We start from the raw sequence: 17248 nt of genomic DNA, 5'->3' as shown, positions 1-17248 counted from the left end.
CCTTTAAATTCCTTGAAAGAAAGCAAGCAAGCACGCAAGGCTACAAAAAGAGAGGGCAAAACAGCACCACTGCCCTCCACAACCAGGCAGCGAGAGGCAGTGGAGAGGAAATAAGTGCTGAGGGCCAGGAAACAAAATGAGGGGAGAGAGTGTGTGCCAGCCCTGGATCTGACACTGCGTCGAGCTGGAGCTGACTTCCCATGGTTCTCTGTGGAAGGCAGCGAATCTAGAGAGCTGGTCTGGGGGAATCATTTCCTTCCACATGTCACTGCTTGGATAGGATGGGTAGGGACCTGCCTCTCTTCCCAGGAATGGCTGGGTCTGGGGAAAGCATTTAGAACATTCCACATCTGTTTCAATGAAGCACAGAAAAAGAATGCCCCATGGCCCCCAATCAAACTTCAGTAGAGGGTCCTCTGAACTCCCCAAAAGAAAGGGCTTGTTTTCTACCTATTTCATTTTATGGAATGCCAGTAGAACGTCTGTGTTTTACTTAATGGGCATTAATCACACCATCCCTGTACATGACCATCCTCATTCCCAAGCTTTCAACTCCATCTTCATTTCCACTTAACACATTTGAAATGGAACCTCTTCTGTTCCATGAAAGATGTCTCCGCTTCTGTATCTTCTCAGTCATTTTCAGGTCATTAAGTTATTATCCAGTGCAGTGTCTTCTTTCTTGGTGAAACAGAGGGTCACACCTATGCATCGCCTGGTTGTCTGTGCTGTCACCTTTGGTGATCCCTTCAGAACCACCCTCAGTCAGTAACAGAAGATGCATCTCAGTCTCAATGTGTCCCCGGTGCAATCATGACTTCTTTTAAATAACTCAAGGAAGAGTACAGTGGAAAGCCAACAGGCTGCAGGGCTCCTGCCTTGCTGTCCCAAGATCTGAGAGGAGTTGCCCTCTGTCATCAGCCACCAGTTCATCTCCCTCCTCCCCTGACGCTCCAGTTTGCAAGCACCTCTACAGCCTGACAGCACCACTTCTCTCCCTTGTGTGATGCATGCATGCAACCTCCTGACATGCAGCACATCCCACCCACCCCAGGATGCCCTTGCTTGCACTCCTTGTCAGAAATCTTGCAAGCACAGCTTTTGGTGATGCTCAGTCTAACCACCCACCTGACCCCAGTCATCCAGTCACTTTTGCAATTCCTCAGCATCCCTGCATGGGTGTGTATGGTGTGTATAGGTGAGCATGCCTAGTGGTGCTACGTGTAACCTTACTTGCGTGAATTCCATGCCAGCATTATTAGTGCTAGTGTACATTTTCATTTGTGTTTATCCTAGCTTCAGTGTTAACCCTTAAGGTCAAGGTCTTTGCCTCCTGATTCCTTCCTCCTGCCAATGCTTCTTTTGATGTCCATCCACGGTAAGTGGAATAAACAATGGTGACCGATGGAGATGCCCCAGGTAGCCCATGTCTTAACACTACTGATACCTCCTGAGACCCATCCAGAGTCAGTGTGACCTTCCACTGTATTCCCAGCCTGAGCAACACAGCACCTTTTTTTTTTTTTTTTTTTTTTTTTTTGTGGTACGCTGGCCTCGCACTGTTGTGGCCTCTCCCGTTGTGGAGCACAGGCTCCGAACGCACAGGCTCAGCAGCCATGGCTCACGGGACCAGCCGCTCCGTGGCATGTGGAATCGTCCCGGACTGGGGCACGAACCCGTGTCCCCTGCATCGGCAGGCGGACTCTCAACCACTGCGCCACCAGGGAAGCCCAACACAGCACCTTTGACCAAATGAGGACTGGTCCAAGAAGAGACGGGCAGTTGACAGATGAGAGTCCTCACTGGAACGAATCCCTTTAGGCTGCTTCAAATCCATATCCAGGAATCATGATCAAAAACATGGCATCCATTTTCATGTTTCTCCATCTTTATTCCTAAATCTATACTCTTTTTATAGAATCCTCTCAGTTTTAGTACACAAGTACTTCTCTTAGTGAAGACCTACTGGGTTGTTCCTCTAGTCTAGATACTTCCATCACAGATTTCACTGTATATCTCATAACATCTAGTCAAGCATCTCCTGAAAATTGAACTTACTGGGCCAGATGCTCAAACAGAACATGATTTTATTTCCATCCCTGCATCCAGCCAACATATTAAAATGTCAACTCTTTATTTCACGGCAAAACTACAAACTTTTCCCCAGGTGCTGGCTGCACTCAGAATGGATGTGGTCCTCCTTCCACCAAATCCCCCTCCTGAAAATCCTTTCTGATCTAAGAGAGTCATATTTTTTTCAACCTGCTGACAACAACTTTCCCCTTTTTAAAAACCTATTGTTTCCTTTATCATAATCAGATGTTTCATTCTTACTTTCAAGCTTTCTTGCTTGTTTATCCTCGGCCACTGAAACTCTCCTCTGTCTCTTCCCTTCCTCCTTACCTAAACATATTCCCTGGCCAGACTAACATAGAGGAGAGAGAGGGAAAGTGCTTCTCAGTACTTAAGAAACATAGCAGTGTACTGCTATGGACACTTATGGTTACAGACAATACCACCTCCCGGCCTAACAGTTATAGCTTACAAATGCTATAACTAATGAATCCTCATTAAATCAGCAGAAATAGTGTTCCAGCATGCCTTTTCCCCTGAGAGTATTTTCTCCTCATTTCCATATTTTGAAATCTGCCCGAATCTTGTTTAACTGCATTTCTTTTCCTCCCACCGTGATATGAATTCACAAAAACCATGTCGAGAGCAATATTTCGTTCCCAAGTGCAAACCCCGCCAACAAGGACCTGCCAGATACTTTCTTGCACCTCCAAAGAGACCACTGCTTACAATGTTATGGAGCTGGACTCTCCTCAGCTTCTAGAAACAGAAGCCCACTTGTAACTGAGTTAAGAAAGCTATAATTAAAAGGAAACATTATAAAGTTCAGCTGTTCTGTGGTTAAACAGCCCATTGCACAGCATGTTCCTTCCCTGTGTTAAAAGGGAAAGAAAATGAAGGAAACAAAACTAACCCACAATCCTTTGTGGCTTTATCACATATCTTCACACTTCTCAGGAGACTATGATTTCAACTCAGCAGCATCTTGATTTACATACTCTCTAATGTGCATGCAATCTGGTCCCTGTATCCTTATCCCATGGGCAAATATTTGTATTGTAAAGATCACCATTATTACACACTTCAAACAATTCCTCTTTACCTCCAGTTTGATGGGGCATGCTACCACCCACTTTTCTAGCTTTTCCCCTGACTTAGACTAGAAAAACTGTTTTCCTTGTAGACAGTAAGCACTTAAAATATCTCTGTTTATTTGCCTCACCCAATATGTAGAGAAGAGAAAGGCTGTTCTTTGAAAATAATCCTCTGATGGTACAAGGGAACACATGGGTCCAGCTCTAGCAGAAATACATTTCTGTGTTGCAGGTACAGAAGTACTACCTGAGCCCTTAGTTTGTCATAGGTTCCTGCAGAATTTGGGTACTTGACTGCTTCTGTCTCATAAGCTTATACCTGTCCTTAGAGAACGTTGTCCCTAATGGAGCCATCCCTTAATAGGGTTCCATCAAATAGGCAAGGTAAAGTCTTTGATGGTACCCTGACTAGCACTTAATCTCTCTGGGTCTTCTCTAACCTCGTGGCCAGATTTCTTTATCACAAAACTCCCCCCCACCCCTCCCAAGAGAAGCCATGTCTGTGTCCCATTTTTAATACAACTCTTCCTCCATCAGGATGACGCTTGCTCAGAGTCATCAGTTGACATCATTTCTTCTAATTGGATCCCAAACATGCCCCTCTTTTCTTCATAGCAACAATGTGGTCCATAGGAACACACCTGAAGAGACTTTAGGAAAATAATAAAAAGCCTAAAACAGCTTCGGATATTATCGTTTGTAAGAAAATGAATTTCAAACCAGATTCTAGACAGGATTTTCCTTCCTACCACTGTTTCCCACCTCCAGCCTGCATTTCCTGCCTTCCATGTAAATATCCGTTTTGGCCCCGTACTGTGCTTGCTTCATTCCAAGGCATAAAATTATTCATGATCAAACCATAGAAATGGTGTTTAACATTTTTCCTTAAGTTAGGTGTACATGCTGAACTTGAATGAAAAGCTTGCGAACAACTCCCCTAATTCATTGAGATTCAGCGGCTCAGTGTTTTGGAAGCTTCTCCCATAGCTCGTCTCCCTTGGTGACTACTAGATTTTGGTTGGTATTTTTACCATCGCACGTAGAGTGGATTGGAATCATAGCTAGGGGAGGGGCCCGGAAGCTTCTCTCAAAAGGAAAGTTGTGAGATAGTCAGCATTGGATCTCATTATGGAGAGATGGTGATTCTTTAAAGAAAAACTTAACTAAATCATGGCCCAACACCCTGCTGCCCAGTACATTCCAGCAGTAGCTGCTGGCTCAAAGTATTTTCATTCCTGTCCCATTTTTAAAGATTTTTGGGACACTCCGACTTGCAATGTTTAACTTTAGAATCCAATAGAAATCCAACACGCCTCTCGTGCTCTTTGTTTACTCCTTAACACCCGTGTTGACCGAAAATGGTCAAAGAGAAATGTCCCTGACATGAATTCTCTGTTATGTGGGCTGTTCACAATCTCGCTTTTAACCATCTCTGCCTCACACCCCTGCAGCAACGCTCAGGCTGTGACTTCTCTTAATTCCCCACTTTGTTGAAATCAGACCAGCTCCGCAGTGTCCTCCCTCCTCCCCACCCTTTGTTTAGCCCAGCGCTGCTGCCCCAGCACACTCTGGCTTTGCATGTTGTTACTGGCTCTGAAGAAGCACATCTTCTTTAAACAGAATGCTGCTAGTGAAAGCAGACTCCTTGCATTTAATATTCTCACCCCAGATGAATTGGACATGGGTTCCTACAAAATGAAATCACCTTTCAGGCTAAAAGGGAGCCTGAAAAATGAGGCCTGGGGGAGAGAGACGGAGTCATTCATGAAATGGGAGGCTTAAGTGGTAGATTATGAAATTGCGGGAGGGTTGATGGTGAACTGCTGGTCTAGATTCTGTATCCCTTGTCAGAAATTCATTTTAAAACTCAGGGAAGATTTGGGGAACCTGGTTTTACATAAAATCTTGGTTTAACTAGGAGCTAAAGCCCTAGAAGTGAGTATCAGAGGCTGCTAGCCTTATTGATGGATGGAAAGACACTCACAGGCCTTTGTCAAGCTCACCTTGATCTGCTTTCTCTTTGTCTATCTCCCCTGCCCCTTTCAACTTTTCTGTTCTAGAGTATTTGAAACAATAAAGGTGAATGGGGGAGATACACACACACACACACACACACACACATATGCAGGAGGAGAGAAAACTGTAAAAAATCACTACCATATTGAGGAGAGTTCCCTGTGTTCTGCCCAGTATTCTCCAATAATCTAAATGGGAAAAGAATTTGAAAAAGAATAGGTACATGTATATGTATAACTGAATCACTTTGCTGTACACCTGAAACTAACACAACATTGTTAATCAACTATGCTCCAAAATAAAATAAAAATAAAAAAACACCACCATAAAAGTAGCCAAAAATGTTTTTTGATACAAAAAATGGCTAATAAGAAGGTGCACAATCTATATGCCATATGTAAAATATGTAAATTTTATGCCACTAAGCACATGAAATGATGATGTATTTCTGTATAGGGAAGGCCCCGAGGAAAATGTGACTCTAGGGCAGTGAGGGAGAGGAAATAGAATTGCCCCACTGAAACAGTAACTGAAACTGGAAATCTTTGCTTGGAAAGAAATCTTTGCTGGAAATCTCTAAATTTCATTTTTATTTGTCTTAAAACTGGAGCAAATCAAAGGCTTATAGTTTGTGTAGTTTCTATTTTACTTTGACCTACAAATTTTCACCTTCCAAAATAATTGACCCTCCTCCACCCCCTGAAAAAAATCATAGTACTCAAATTTAAGAAAGTAAAAATCTTGGTTAGGAAGACATTCTAAAGATGATTTTAAATGTGATTTAAAATATGATTTAATACCCACTAGAAATGGCTTGAGAACTTGCTTTCCCATCTTTCCTTCTACACAGTCTGAGGCAATTTTATGTCTTTTCTTTGAAAGTTTCCATGGCAGAGTGTTTTTTTTCATAATATACCACTTGATAGCAAATGATTTTTCTTTGCTCATTAGGACGGTTATTCAAGACACTTGAATCAGTCACACATTTCATTTCATGTGGTTATCGAGATGAAACATTCCCTTTGAAATAAGCATGGTGACCTAAGGCTTACTTCCCTTTCAGCCTAGATTTCCTCCCGTTTCTCTTTATCCTGTTCTTCAAAAGACATTTTTTGGAGTTAACATTTAGTATTTCTCAGTAAATCAATTAAAGATATTAAGTGGAAGATGAGTCTCTTTTTGAGATGAAATTTTTGAAAAATATATCATCTCCAAGCAATTCTCTGGTACACAGATATCTCCATAACTTTAATTAAATGTCAAGGGCAATTATGTTCTCTCTAGCAATTAAATAATCTCAAGTGTATATGACAGCTACATGCAATAAGTATCTGAAAAACCTGGTCATATGTATGACTAGGTTTTTTTTAAGTACACCATATTATTTATTTCATGTAATTATACATCAGATTCTAGCAATTCAGGTAAAATTCTCTTTTCCTTTAACTCATCTGCCCATTTCTAATTCTAATATCATAGAAACTGTATATAATATTGTTGACCATCAAAATTAAATGCAAAAAAGAGAAGCCAAGATTTCTTTTCTAAAATATGAAATTCAGTAAATGCATTGCCCTATGTGCTGTAGTTAAATAAAATTACTGTCCAAGAACAAAATTTGTGGACATGATGAAATTTCAGGCTAAAGTGAATAGAGCTTGTGAACATATACTGATACTTAATTAAAATCGTTCCAGAACTTATACCAATATCTTCCCTCCCCTTAAAAAAAATCTTTCATTTTGAAAAAGATCATAAACTACACTTTGGTTCACATAGATGGAAACACCTACAGTAATTTCCACAAAGTCTATGCTGTCTTAGGCACATTAGTTACAGATTATGGATTACACCTAGCCCAGGGGGAGAAAAGTAAAGTTTTCTAAACTTTTCTATGGATTATTTTATCAGTTGATGTTCCATAGCTGATGTTTTCATCTCCTTTCCAGATTTCATTTTGTAAATCTCCCATAAACTTTCTATTTTGGGGCGAGAAAGATAATTCACACTGTCAAGATGGCAAAAATATATTTCTATAAATATCCCAACTTACAGAGAGAGAACTTTTAATAAGAAATTCAATTTTATTGCTTTTTCTTATTTTCTAGTACTTATAACTTTATTTCTGACATCTAATTGAGGGAATCTGAACTCTACCAACCATATGTTTACCATCAATCCTGGAATGGATTTCAGAGTGTCTACTAATTTTTGTTAATAATAATTGGACTGTTTGTTTACCTAGAATTTATCTATCAATACTTTGGAAAAGCAAAGGATCTACAAATTCCTAGCCCAGAAGCCACAAGGGGTTGAAGGGACTTTAGCTTTCTAAATATTTTATGGAGTCAGTTTATGCTTCACTGCTGTAACATTAGTGCTGAGGGGATTTTTGCAATACATTCTTTTTTGTGACATTTGTTATGCATTGTAGAGGCTGTACTTTGAAATATGAATTAAGTTATAAAACAAAGGGTCCCATTTAAGATGTACAAAATTGAGCAATAGGGATGCCTGTCAAAAAACGTTTCTATGTAAGATCTCCCTTTAAAGCTGTATGCTTCAATATGTGTAATAACTTTTCAGATATGCTAATTTCATGTTGTTTTTGTGAACTCGTCAGGGGGCAATTTTGACAGCTCTTTTGACGCAGAGAAGGGCGTTGGGACCATTGTCATTGCAAAACCTTTGGATGCAGAACAGAGGTCCATCTATAATATGAGTGTGGAAGTCACTGATGGGACAAATGTTGCTGTCACTCAGGTAAGATGTCAGATTACTAAACAGTGGGAATGCTGAGAAGTCTGCTAAAGTCAGAGGTACAAGCAATTAAAATATGTGTTGAAAGTAGTAAATTATGTCCATGGATTTTTAGCATTAAAAAAAAAGCATTTGCAAGAACAGTTTAGACAAAGGATTCTATCAACAATATTACATAACTTAGCTGCCTCTTTCAAGAAATTATGATTGTTCATGCATGGAAGAGTGATGTGTATTTGTTTCCCAATCATTTCCTGTAACATTTATCTCTTTGACAACAAAGTCAGTTTTCCTTGAATTTACAAAGAGAAGGACATCTGTAGTGTCTGAGCTAACACACCATGATATTCTTCACCTCCTCATGCTTTAATCACAGAAAGTTAAAGCTAGAGAATGCCTGAGTCCAAATTCATTTTACAAACTAAGATAATCTAAGTAATATATCCAAGGTCACACAGCCTTAACAAAGAACAAGAGAGCTGGGTGTCCTGACTTCCATCTCCCGTTCCAGACCCTATGCCAGTGGTTCTTCATCCTGGCTGCACAGTAAAATCCCCTGGTTGTGGAGGGTGTTAAAACCAATAAAGCTTTAGCTCCATCCCCAGAGGTCCTATGTGATTCTAACATGCAGCCAGGGTTGAGGACCATCACTTCTACTCTTCTACTTGAGTGTTCATGGAAGGGCGCTGAGAACAAAGAAGAGGAGAAAAAATCTCTGGGTGAGACTAATACAGTTTTAGATATCAATATGGAGCAGATTTACCCTACATATGAGATTTTTGTTTGTTTGTTTTGTATTTTAGCACCAGAGACCTTAAGCCAGTTATGGCAGAGGACTGGCACACACACATAGCCCCTAACCCCTCCCACCCTCCCTGCCTCTCTCTTCTGTTCCCATGACCCCAGAAACCATCACTAATCGATCAAGGGTCTTTGTTTGTTTGTTTGTTTTGGTTTTTTCCTGCTGAGCACAGATGTGGCCTCAGAATCCTTCTCAACACAATGCTTCAGGTATTGAAGATGAAATGTTTACCAACCCTAAAGGAAACAAGTGTTGATTTATTTCAAATATGATGTAAGCTTTTGTAACAGTGTGGTTTTTAAAAGGGGAGAGGAGGAGGGTTTTATGTGTTTGTCTATCCAGCTGTCAGTTTGAAGCTGTTTCAAAAACATGATGAGACTCTTTTCTTTGAGACTGTTTGTAAGCATAAAGTGGCAGAGTTTGAAGGAAACCTTAGCGTTGTTTTTAGTACAACCCTTTTACTTTTCATGCAAATAAACTGAAACCCAGAAAGGGGACGTGACATGTACTTGATAAGCCAGCCTGTGAGTATCAACTCCTGATCTTTCAACCCATGTCCTTTCCTAGGATGAATATGCGACCCTATTTGCCTGAGAGAATCCCATTTATACTGGTGTAATTATCATGCTCAAAGTTGCCCCAGTTGAGACAGTAAATTGTATGGTCACCCTACCTAAATCCAGACTGCTTCAGAGTATCTTCAAAAGATAGAGATACCTGGAAAGGACCCCAGGATTGAGATCCTGCATGAATCACACAATCTAAAGACTAATACAAAACAACCCACTTGTAGCATTGCTAAGTCTTTAGTGCTAATTCACTTTAAATGGGAATTTAAATTAGACTTTTTAAATTAGCCATGTCTTAACATATCCAACTTCAACTTTTTAGCACCACCTAGAAACATAAGATGTATTTGAATAAAATACAAATAAACGCATGGAACCCTATTCATTACTGACTTTTCTCCAGCATTTCATAACAGTGGGATTAAATGGTGATTCATTGTGCCCAGAATGTTATAGATACATATTAAATATTTTAGAATGAATTAATGGATAGTAGATATTACATTTTCAATAGGGTCTGAATGGCAGGTATGCTGGATCTCCAAAGCACACAACTGATAAATGTTAACCAAAAAAAATTATCTATGAAACTTTTATTTCAGAACTTCATTAGGGCCAGATGATAAATCATTCAACAGCATCTTTTCTACAAACATTTCTTGAGTTCATACCATGTGCAGGGAACTGTACTACATGCCTGAAGTCACAGTGGTTCAGAGTTTTAGACCCAGATAACTGATGTGCACCCACTTTAAAAAAATTAATATGGAAGCATGTATTACAAGACTTTGAATGTACACGTTGTTCACATCCTGCTTTTGCTGATCTTACTTCAGACTAGTGTAAAGTTAGACCTGTCTCTAGAGCCATTCAGGAATTAGAGAATTGGGGTGAACTTGGAGGTTCCCTTTGGCAAGCCCAAGCTCAATAAGTTAATAAATTAGGATATCAAGAGATTTTCTTGTCAAAAGCTTCCAAGTTACCCTGTGTCTCCAGGGCTATGACCTTCTCAAGAAGTGAGAACAGTTTCCAAAGCATAAATTTGTGTACCATCGTTATTACCATCAGAAAACCAATATTCTGTCTATCTGGCTGTATTTGAGCCTGAAGACCCACCAGCCTCTGCCAGTCCAGGCTTCTGCTAACATTTGCCACGGCTCCTCTGGCAGTGCTGACAGGGGCAATTTCTGAATTAGTCAAAGCCCTCAGTGTCAAGGACATTTTTACAAAAAGGATATTTGGGGAAAGGAGAGGCATTCTAGGCTTCTTTTAGAAACCACTAAAGCACACTCCAACCCATGACCTGAGGCAACTTAATGATTTACCATCAAGTGGAGATTCTTCACCATATAACTGAAATGTCCTGTAGCCCCCAAAACACCTGTTCAGTTTTCTTTGGTGAACTTTTCTCTACTTTGTTCATTTGGAACCATAAATTATGGTATGACATGGGCTTCAAATCAGCCATAAACAACCTGTTGAATTTCACTTCACAAATGTCAAATAAATCACAGCCTCAGGGACCTCTGTGTCTACAAGAAAACCATTCCTTCATCTTCAGTTTTGGCCTGTTCTCCCAGAATTCTTGTGCCTCAGAGCTACAATATCTGGTGATGAATAAACATCCTTTTCCTCTCTGAGATTCAAGCATGAGTACAGAATGTAAAAGGGTTTGGTGGACTTCAAGTTATAAGGATGCAGACGTACTAAACAAGAACAAAGCATCCTCTTTACAAAAACCTCCTGGACAAGGGCCTCAGTATAAAAGCGTTGTTGATTTTATGTAGGATATTATTGTGCTTTATATAAATAGCATAGTGTTTGACAAACTGGGCTTTGTAGGGAATAAATCCATGTCCTAATCCCAACTCTGCTATTTACTAACTGTCACCTCCAGCCGGTGCAGGTCACTTAATTTCTCTGCACCCTAGTCCCTTCATCTATGAAATGGGGGTGCCAGTACCTACATCATTAGAGGTGCTGTGAGGATTACATGAGTTTACATATACAGAATAATAGCAAGGGAGATTGGTTTAAAATGGCACAGTAGAAGGATGTGCTCTCACTCCCTCTTGCAAGAACACCAGATTCACAACTAACTGCTGAACAATAATTGACAGGAAGACACTGGAACTCGCCAAAAAAGATACCCCTCATCCAAAGACACAGGAGAAGCCACAGTGAGATGGTAGGAGGGGCGCAAAAACAATAAAATCAAATCCCATAACTGCTGGGTGGGTGACTCACCAACTGGAGAACACTTATACCACAGAAGTCCACCCACTGGAGTGAAGGTTCTGAGCCCCATGTCAGGCTTCCCAATCTGGGGGTCTGGCAACGGGAGGAGGAATTCCTAGAGAATCAGACATTGAAGGCTAGTAGGATTCTATCGCAAGACTTTGACAGGACAGGTGGAAACAGAGACTCCACTCTTGGAGGGAACACACAAAGTAGTGTGCACATCAAGACCCAGGGGAAGGAGCAGTGATCCCATAGGATACTGAACCAGACCTACCTGCTAGTGTTGGAGGGTCTTCTGCAGAGGCAGGGGGTGGCTGTGTCTCACCATGAGGACAAGGACACTGGCAGCAGAAGTTCTGGGAAGTACTCCTTGGCATGAGCCATCCCAGAGTCTGCCATTAGCCCAACCAAAGAGCCTGGGTAGGCTCCAGTGCTGGGTCGCCTCAGGCCAAACAACCAACAGGGAGGGAACCCAGCCCCACCCACCAGCAGACAAGTGGATTGAAGTTTTCCTGAGCTCTGCCTACCAAAGCAACAGCCAGCTCTACCCACCACCAGTCCCGCCCATCAGGAAACTTGCACAAGCCTCTTAGCCTCATCCACCAGAGAAAAGACAGCAGAATCAAGAAGAACTATAATCCTGAAGCCTGTGGAACAAAAACCACATTCACAGAAAAATAGACAAGATGAAAAGGCAGAGGGCTATGTACCAGATGAAGGAACAAGATAAGACCCCAGAAAAGAAAGTAAATGAAGTGGATATAGGAAACCTTCCAGAAAAAGGACTCAGAATAATGATAATGAAGATGATTCAGGATCTCGGAAAAAGAATGGAGGCAAAGGTAGAGAAGATGCAAGAAATGTTAAACAAAGATCTAGAAGAATTAAAGGACAAGCAGAGATTAACAACACAAAATTGAAATGAAAAATATGCTAGAAGAAATCAATAGCAGAATAACTGAGGCAGAAGAACGGATAAGTGACCTGGAAGACAGAATGGTGGAATTCACTGCTGCAGAACAGACTAAAGAAAAAAGAATAAAAAGAAATGAAGACAGCCTAAGAGACCTCTGGGACAACATTACATGCAACAACATTCACATTATAGGGGTCCCAGAAAGGCAAGAGAGAGAGAAAGGACCCGAGAAAATATTTGAAGAGATTATAGTTGAAAACTTCCCTAACATGAAAAAGGAAATAGCCACCCAAGTCCAGGAAGTGCAGAGAGTCCCATACAGGATAAACCCAAGGAGAAACATGCCAAGACACATAGTAATCAAATTGGCAAAAATTAAAGACAAAGAAAAATTATTGAAAGCAGCAAGGGAAAAATGACAAATAACATACAAGGGAACTCCCATAAGGTTAACAGCTGATTTCTTAGCAGAAACTCTACAAGCCAGAATGGAGTGGCATGATATACTTAAAGTGACAAAAGGGAAGAACCTACAAACAAAATTACTCTACCCAGCAAGGATATAATTCACACTCAACAGAGAAATCAAAAGCTTTACAGACAAGCAAAAGCTAAGAGAATTCAGCACCACCAAAACAGCCCTACAACAAATGCTAAAGGAACTTCTCTAAGTGAGAAACACAAAAGAAGAAAAGGACCTACAAAAAGAAAGCTAAAATAACTAAGAAAATGGTAATAGGAACATACATATTGATAATTACCATAAATGTAAATGGATTAATGCTCCAACCAAAAGACACAGGCTTGCTGAATGGATACAAAAACAAGCACCATATATATGTTGTCTACAAGAGACCCACTTCAGACCTAGGGACACATTCAGACTGAAAGTTAGGGGATGGAAAAAGATATTCCATGTAAATGGAAATCAAAATAAAGCTAGAGTAGCAATACTCATATCAGATGAAATAGACTTTAAAAAAAAGAATGTTACAAGAGACAAGGAAGGACACTACATAATGATCAAGGGATCACTCCAAGAAGAAGATTTAACAATTATGAATATATATGCACCCAACATAGGAGCACCTCAATACATAAGGCAACTGCTAACAGCTATAAAAGAGGAAATTGACAGTAACACAGTAATACTGAGGGACATTAACACCTCACTTACACCAATGGACAGATCATCCAAACAGAAAATTAATAAGGAAACACAAGCTTTAAATGACACAATAGACAAGATAGATATAATTGATATTTATAGGACATTCCATCCAAAAACAGCAGATTACACTTTTTTCTCAAGTTTGCACAGAACATTCTCCAGGATAGATCACATCTTGGGTCACAAATCAAGCCTCATTAAATTGAAGAAAATTGAAATCATATTAAGCATCTTTTCTGAGCACAACGCTATGAGATTAGCAATCAATTACAAGGAAAAACACACAAACACATGGAGGCTAAATAATATGTTACTAAATAACCAAGAGATCACTGAAGAAATCAAAGAAGAAATCAAAAAATACCTAGAGACAAATGATAATGAAAACACAATGATCCAAAACCTATGGTTTGCAGCAAAAGCAGTTCTAAAAGGGAAGTTTATAGCTATACAAGCCTACCTCAAGAAACAAGAATAATCTCAAATAAACAATCTAACCTTACACCTAAAGGAACTAGATAAAGAAGAACAAAAAAGGCCTAAAGTTAGCAGAAGGAGAGAAATCATAAAGATCAGAGCAGAAATAAAGGAAATAGAAACAAAGACAACAATAGGCAAGATCAATAAAACTAAAAGCTGGTTCTTTGAGAAGATAAATAAAATTGATAAACTATTAGCCACTCATCAAGAAAAAGAGGGAGAGGACTCAAATCAATAAAATTAGAAATGAAAAAGGAGAAGTTACAACAGACACCACAGAAATACAAAGCATCCTAAGAGACTACCACAAGCAACTCTATGCCAATAAAACGGACAATCTGGAATAAATGGACAAAATCTTAGAAAGGTATAACATTCCAAGACTGAAACAGGAAGAAATAGAAAATATGAACAGACCAATCACAAGTAATGAAATTGAAACTGTGATTAAAAATCTTACAACAAACAGATGTCCAGGACCAGATGGCTTCACAGGTGAATTACATCAAACATTTAGAAAAGAGCTAACACCCATCATTCTCAAACTCTTCCAAAAAATTGCAGAGGAAGGAACACTCCCAAATTCATTCTATGAGGCCACCATCACCATGATACCAAAACCAGACAAAGATAAGACAAAAAAATAAAATTACAGACCAATCTCACTGATGAATATAGATGCAAAAATCCTCAACAAAATATTAGCAAACAGAATCCAACAACACATTAAAAGGATAATACACCGTGATCAAGTGGGATTTATCCCAGGGATGCAAGGATTCTTCAATATACGCAAATCAATCAATGTGATACACCATATTAAAAAATTGAAGAATAAAAACCATATGATCTTCTCAATGGATGTAGAAAAAGCTTTTGACAAAATTCAACACTGATTTATGATAAAAACTCTCCAGAAAGTGGGCATAGAGGGAACCTACCTCAACATAATAAAGGCCATATACAACAAACCCACAGCAAACATCATTCTCAATGGTGAAAAACTGAAAGCATTTCCTCTAAGATCAGGAACAACAGAAGGATGTCCACTCTCGCCACTATTATTCAACATAGTTTTGGAAGTTCTAGCCATGGCAATCAGAGAAGAAAAAGAAATAAAAGGAACACAAATTGGAAAAGAAGTAAAACTGTCACTGTTTGCAGATGACATGATACTATACATAGAGAATCCTAAAGATGCTGCCAGAAAACTGCTAGAGCTAATCAACGAATTTGGTAAAGTTGCAGGATACAAAACTAATGCACAGAAATATCTTGCATTCTTATACACTAATGTTGAAAAATCTGAAAGAGAAATTAAGGAAACACTCCCATATACCATTGCAACAAAAAGAATAAAATACCTAGGGATAAACCTACCTAGGGAGACAAAAGACCTGTATGCAGAAAACTATTAAGACACTGTTGAAAGAAATTAAGGATGATACCAACAGATGGAGAGATATACCATGTTATTAGATTGGAAGAATCAGTATTGTGAAAATGACTATACTACCCAATACAATCTACAGAGTCAATGCAATCCCTATCAAATTACCAATGGCAATTTTTACAGAACTAAAACAAAAAATCTTAAAATTTGTATGGAGACACAAAAGGCCCCGAATAGCCAAAGCAGCCTTGAGGGAAAAAAATGGAGCTGGAGGAATCAGACTCCCTGACTTCAGACTACACTACAAAGCTACAGTAATCAAGACAATATGGTACTGGCACAAGAAAACATATATAGATCAATGGAACAGGATATAAAGCCCAGAGGTAAATGCATGCACCTATAGTACCTAATCTATGACAAAGGAGGCAAGGATATACAATGGAGAAGGGACAGTGTCTTCAATAAGTGGTGCTGGGAAACCTGGACAGCTACATGCAAAAGAATGAAGTTAGAACACTCCCTAACACCATACACAAAAATAAACTCAAGATGTATTAGAGACCTAAATGTAAGACTGGACACCATAAAACTCTTAGAGGAATACATAGGAAGAACACCCTTTGACATAAATCACAGCAAGATCTTTTTGATCCACCTCCTAGAGTAATGAAAATAAAAACAAAAATAAACAAATGGGACCTAATGAAACTTAAAAGCTTTTGCAAAGCAAAGGAAACTACAATCAATATGAAAAGACAACCCTCAGAATAGGAAAAACTATTTGCAAATGAATCAATGGACAAAGGATTAATCTCCACAATATATAAACAGCTCATGCAGTCAATATTAAAAAAACAAACAAACCAATCAAAAAATGCGCAGAAGACCTAAATAGACACAGATGGCCAAGAAGCACATGAAAAGCTGCTCAACATCACTAATTATTAGAGAAATGCAGATGAAGACTACAATGAGGTATCACCTCACACCAGTTAGAATGGGAATCATCAGAAAATCTACAAACAACAAATGCTGGAGAAGGTGTGGAGAAAATGGAACCCTCTTGCACTGCTGGTGGGAATGTAAATTGATACAGCCACTATGGAGAACAGTATGGAGGTTCCTTAAAAAACTAAAAATAGAATTACCATTTGACACTGCAATCCCACTACTGGGCATATACCCAGAGAAAACCATAATTCAAAAAGACACATGCACCCCGATGTTCATTGCAGCACTATTTACAATAGGTAGGTCATGGAAACAACCTAAATGCCCATCAACACACAAATGGATAAAGAAGATGTGGTACATATATACAATGGAATATTACTCAGCCATGAAAAGGAACGAAATTGGGTCATTTGTAGAGACATGGGTGAGTCTAGAGACTGTCATACAGAGTGAAATACGTCAGAAAGAGAAAAACAAATATCGCATATTAATGCATATATGTGGAACCTAGAAAAATGGTACAGATGAACCGGTTTGCAGGGCAGAAATTGAGACACAGATGTAGAGAACAAACCTATGGACACCAAGTGGGGAAAGCAGAGGGGGGTGGGGGTAGGGGTGTGATGAATTGGGAGATTGGGATTGACATGTATACACTGATATATATAAAATCGATGACTAATAAGAACCTGTTTAATAAAATAATAAATTAAATAAATTAAATAAATAATAGCAAGAGGTTGAAATGTAATGAGTGCTCAATAAATATTAGCTAC

General features: G+C 39.3%; 1 protein-coding gene across 1 annotated transcript in view; it reads left to right on the top strand.

Annotated features, from left to right (window-relative positions):
* Positions 1 to 17248, top strand: part of FAT3 (FAT atypical cadherin 3) — a gene marked incomplete at its 3' end in the record, with an annotated part of 712901 nt that overhangs the window by 566823 nt on the left and 128830 nt on the right. Inside the window, exon 9 of the mRNA XM_082629104.1 lies at positions 7807 to 7946. Within this exon, the coding sequence (XP_082485230.1) occupies positions 7807 to 7946 (140 nt within the window). The remainder of the gene's footprint in view (positions 1 to 7806; positions 7947 to 17248) is intronic.

This window comes from Mesoplodon mirus (assembly GCF_964341445.2).
Source record: "Mesoplodon mirus genome assembly, chromosome: 7".
NCBI lineage: Eukaryota > Metazoa > Chordata > Mammalia > Artiodactyla > Ziphiidae > Mesoplodon > Mesoplodon mirus.
This window is presented reverse-complemented; position numbering and strand designations above follow the sequence as displayed.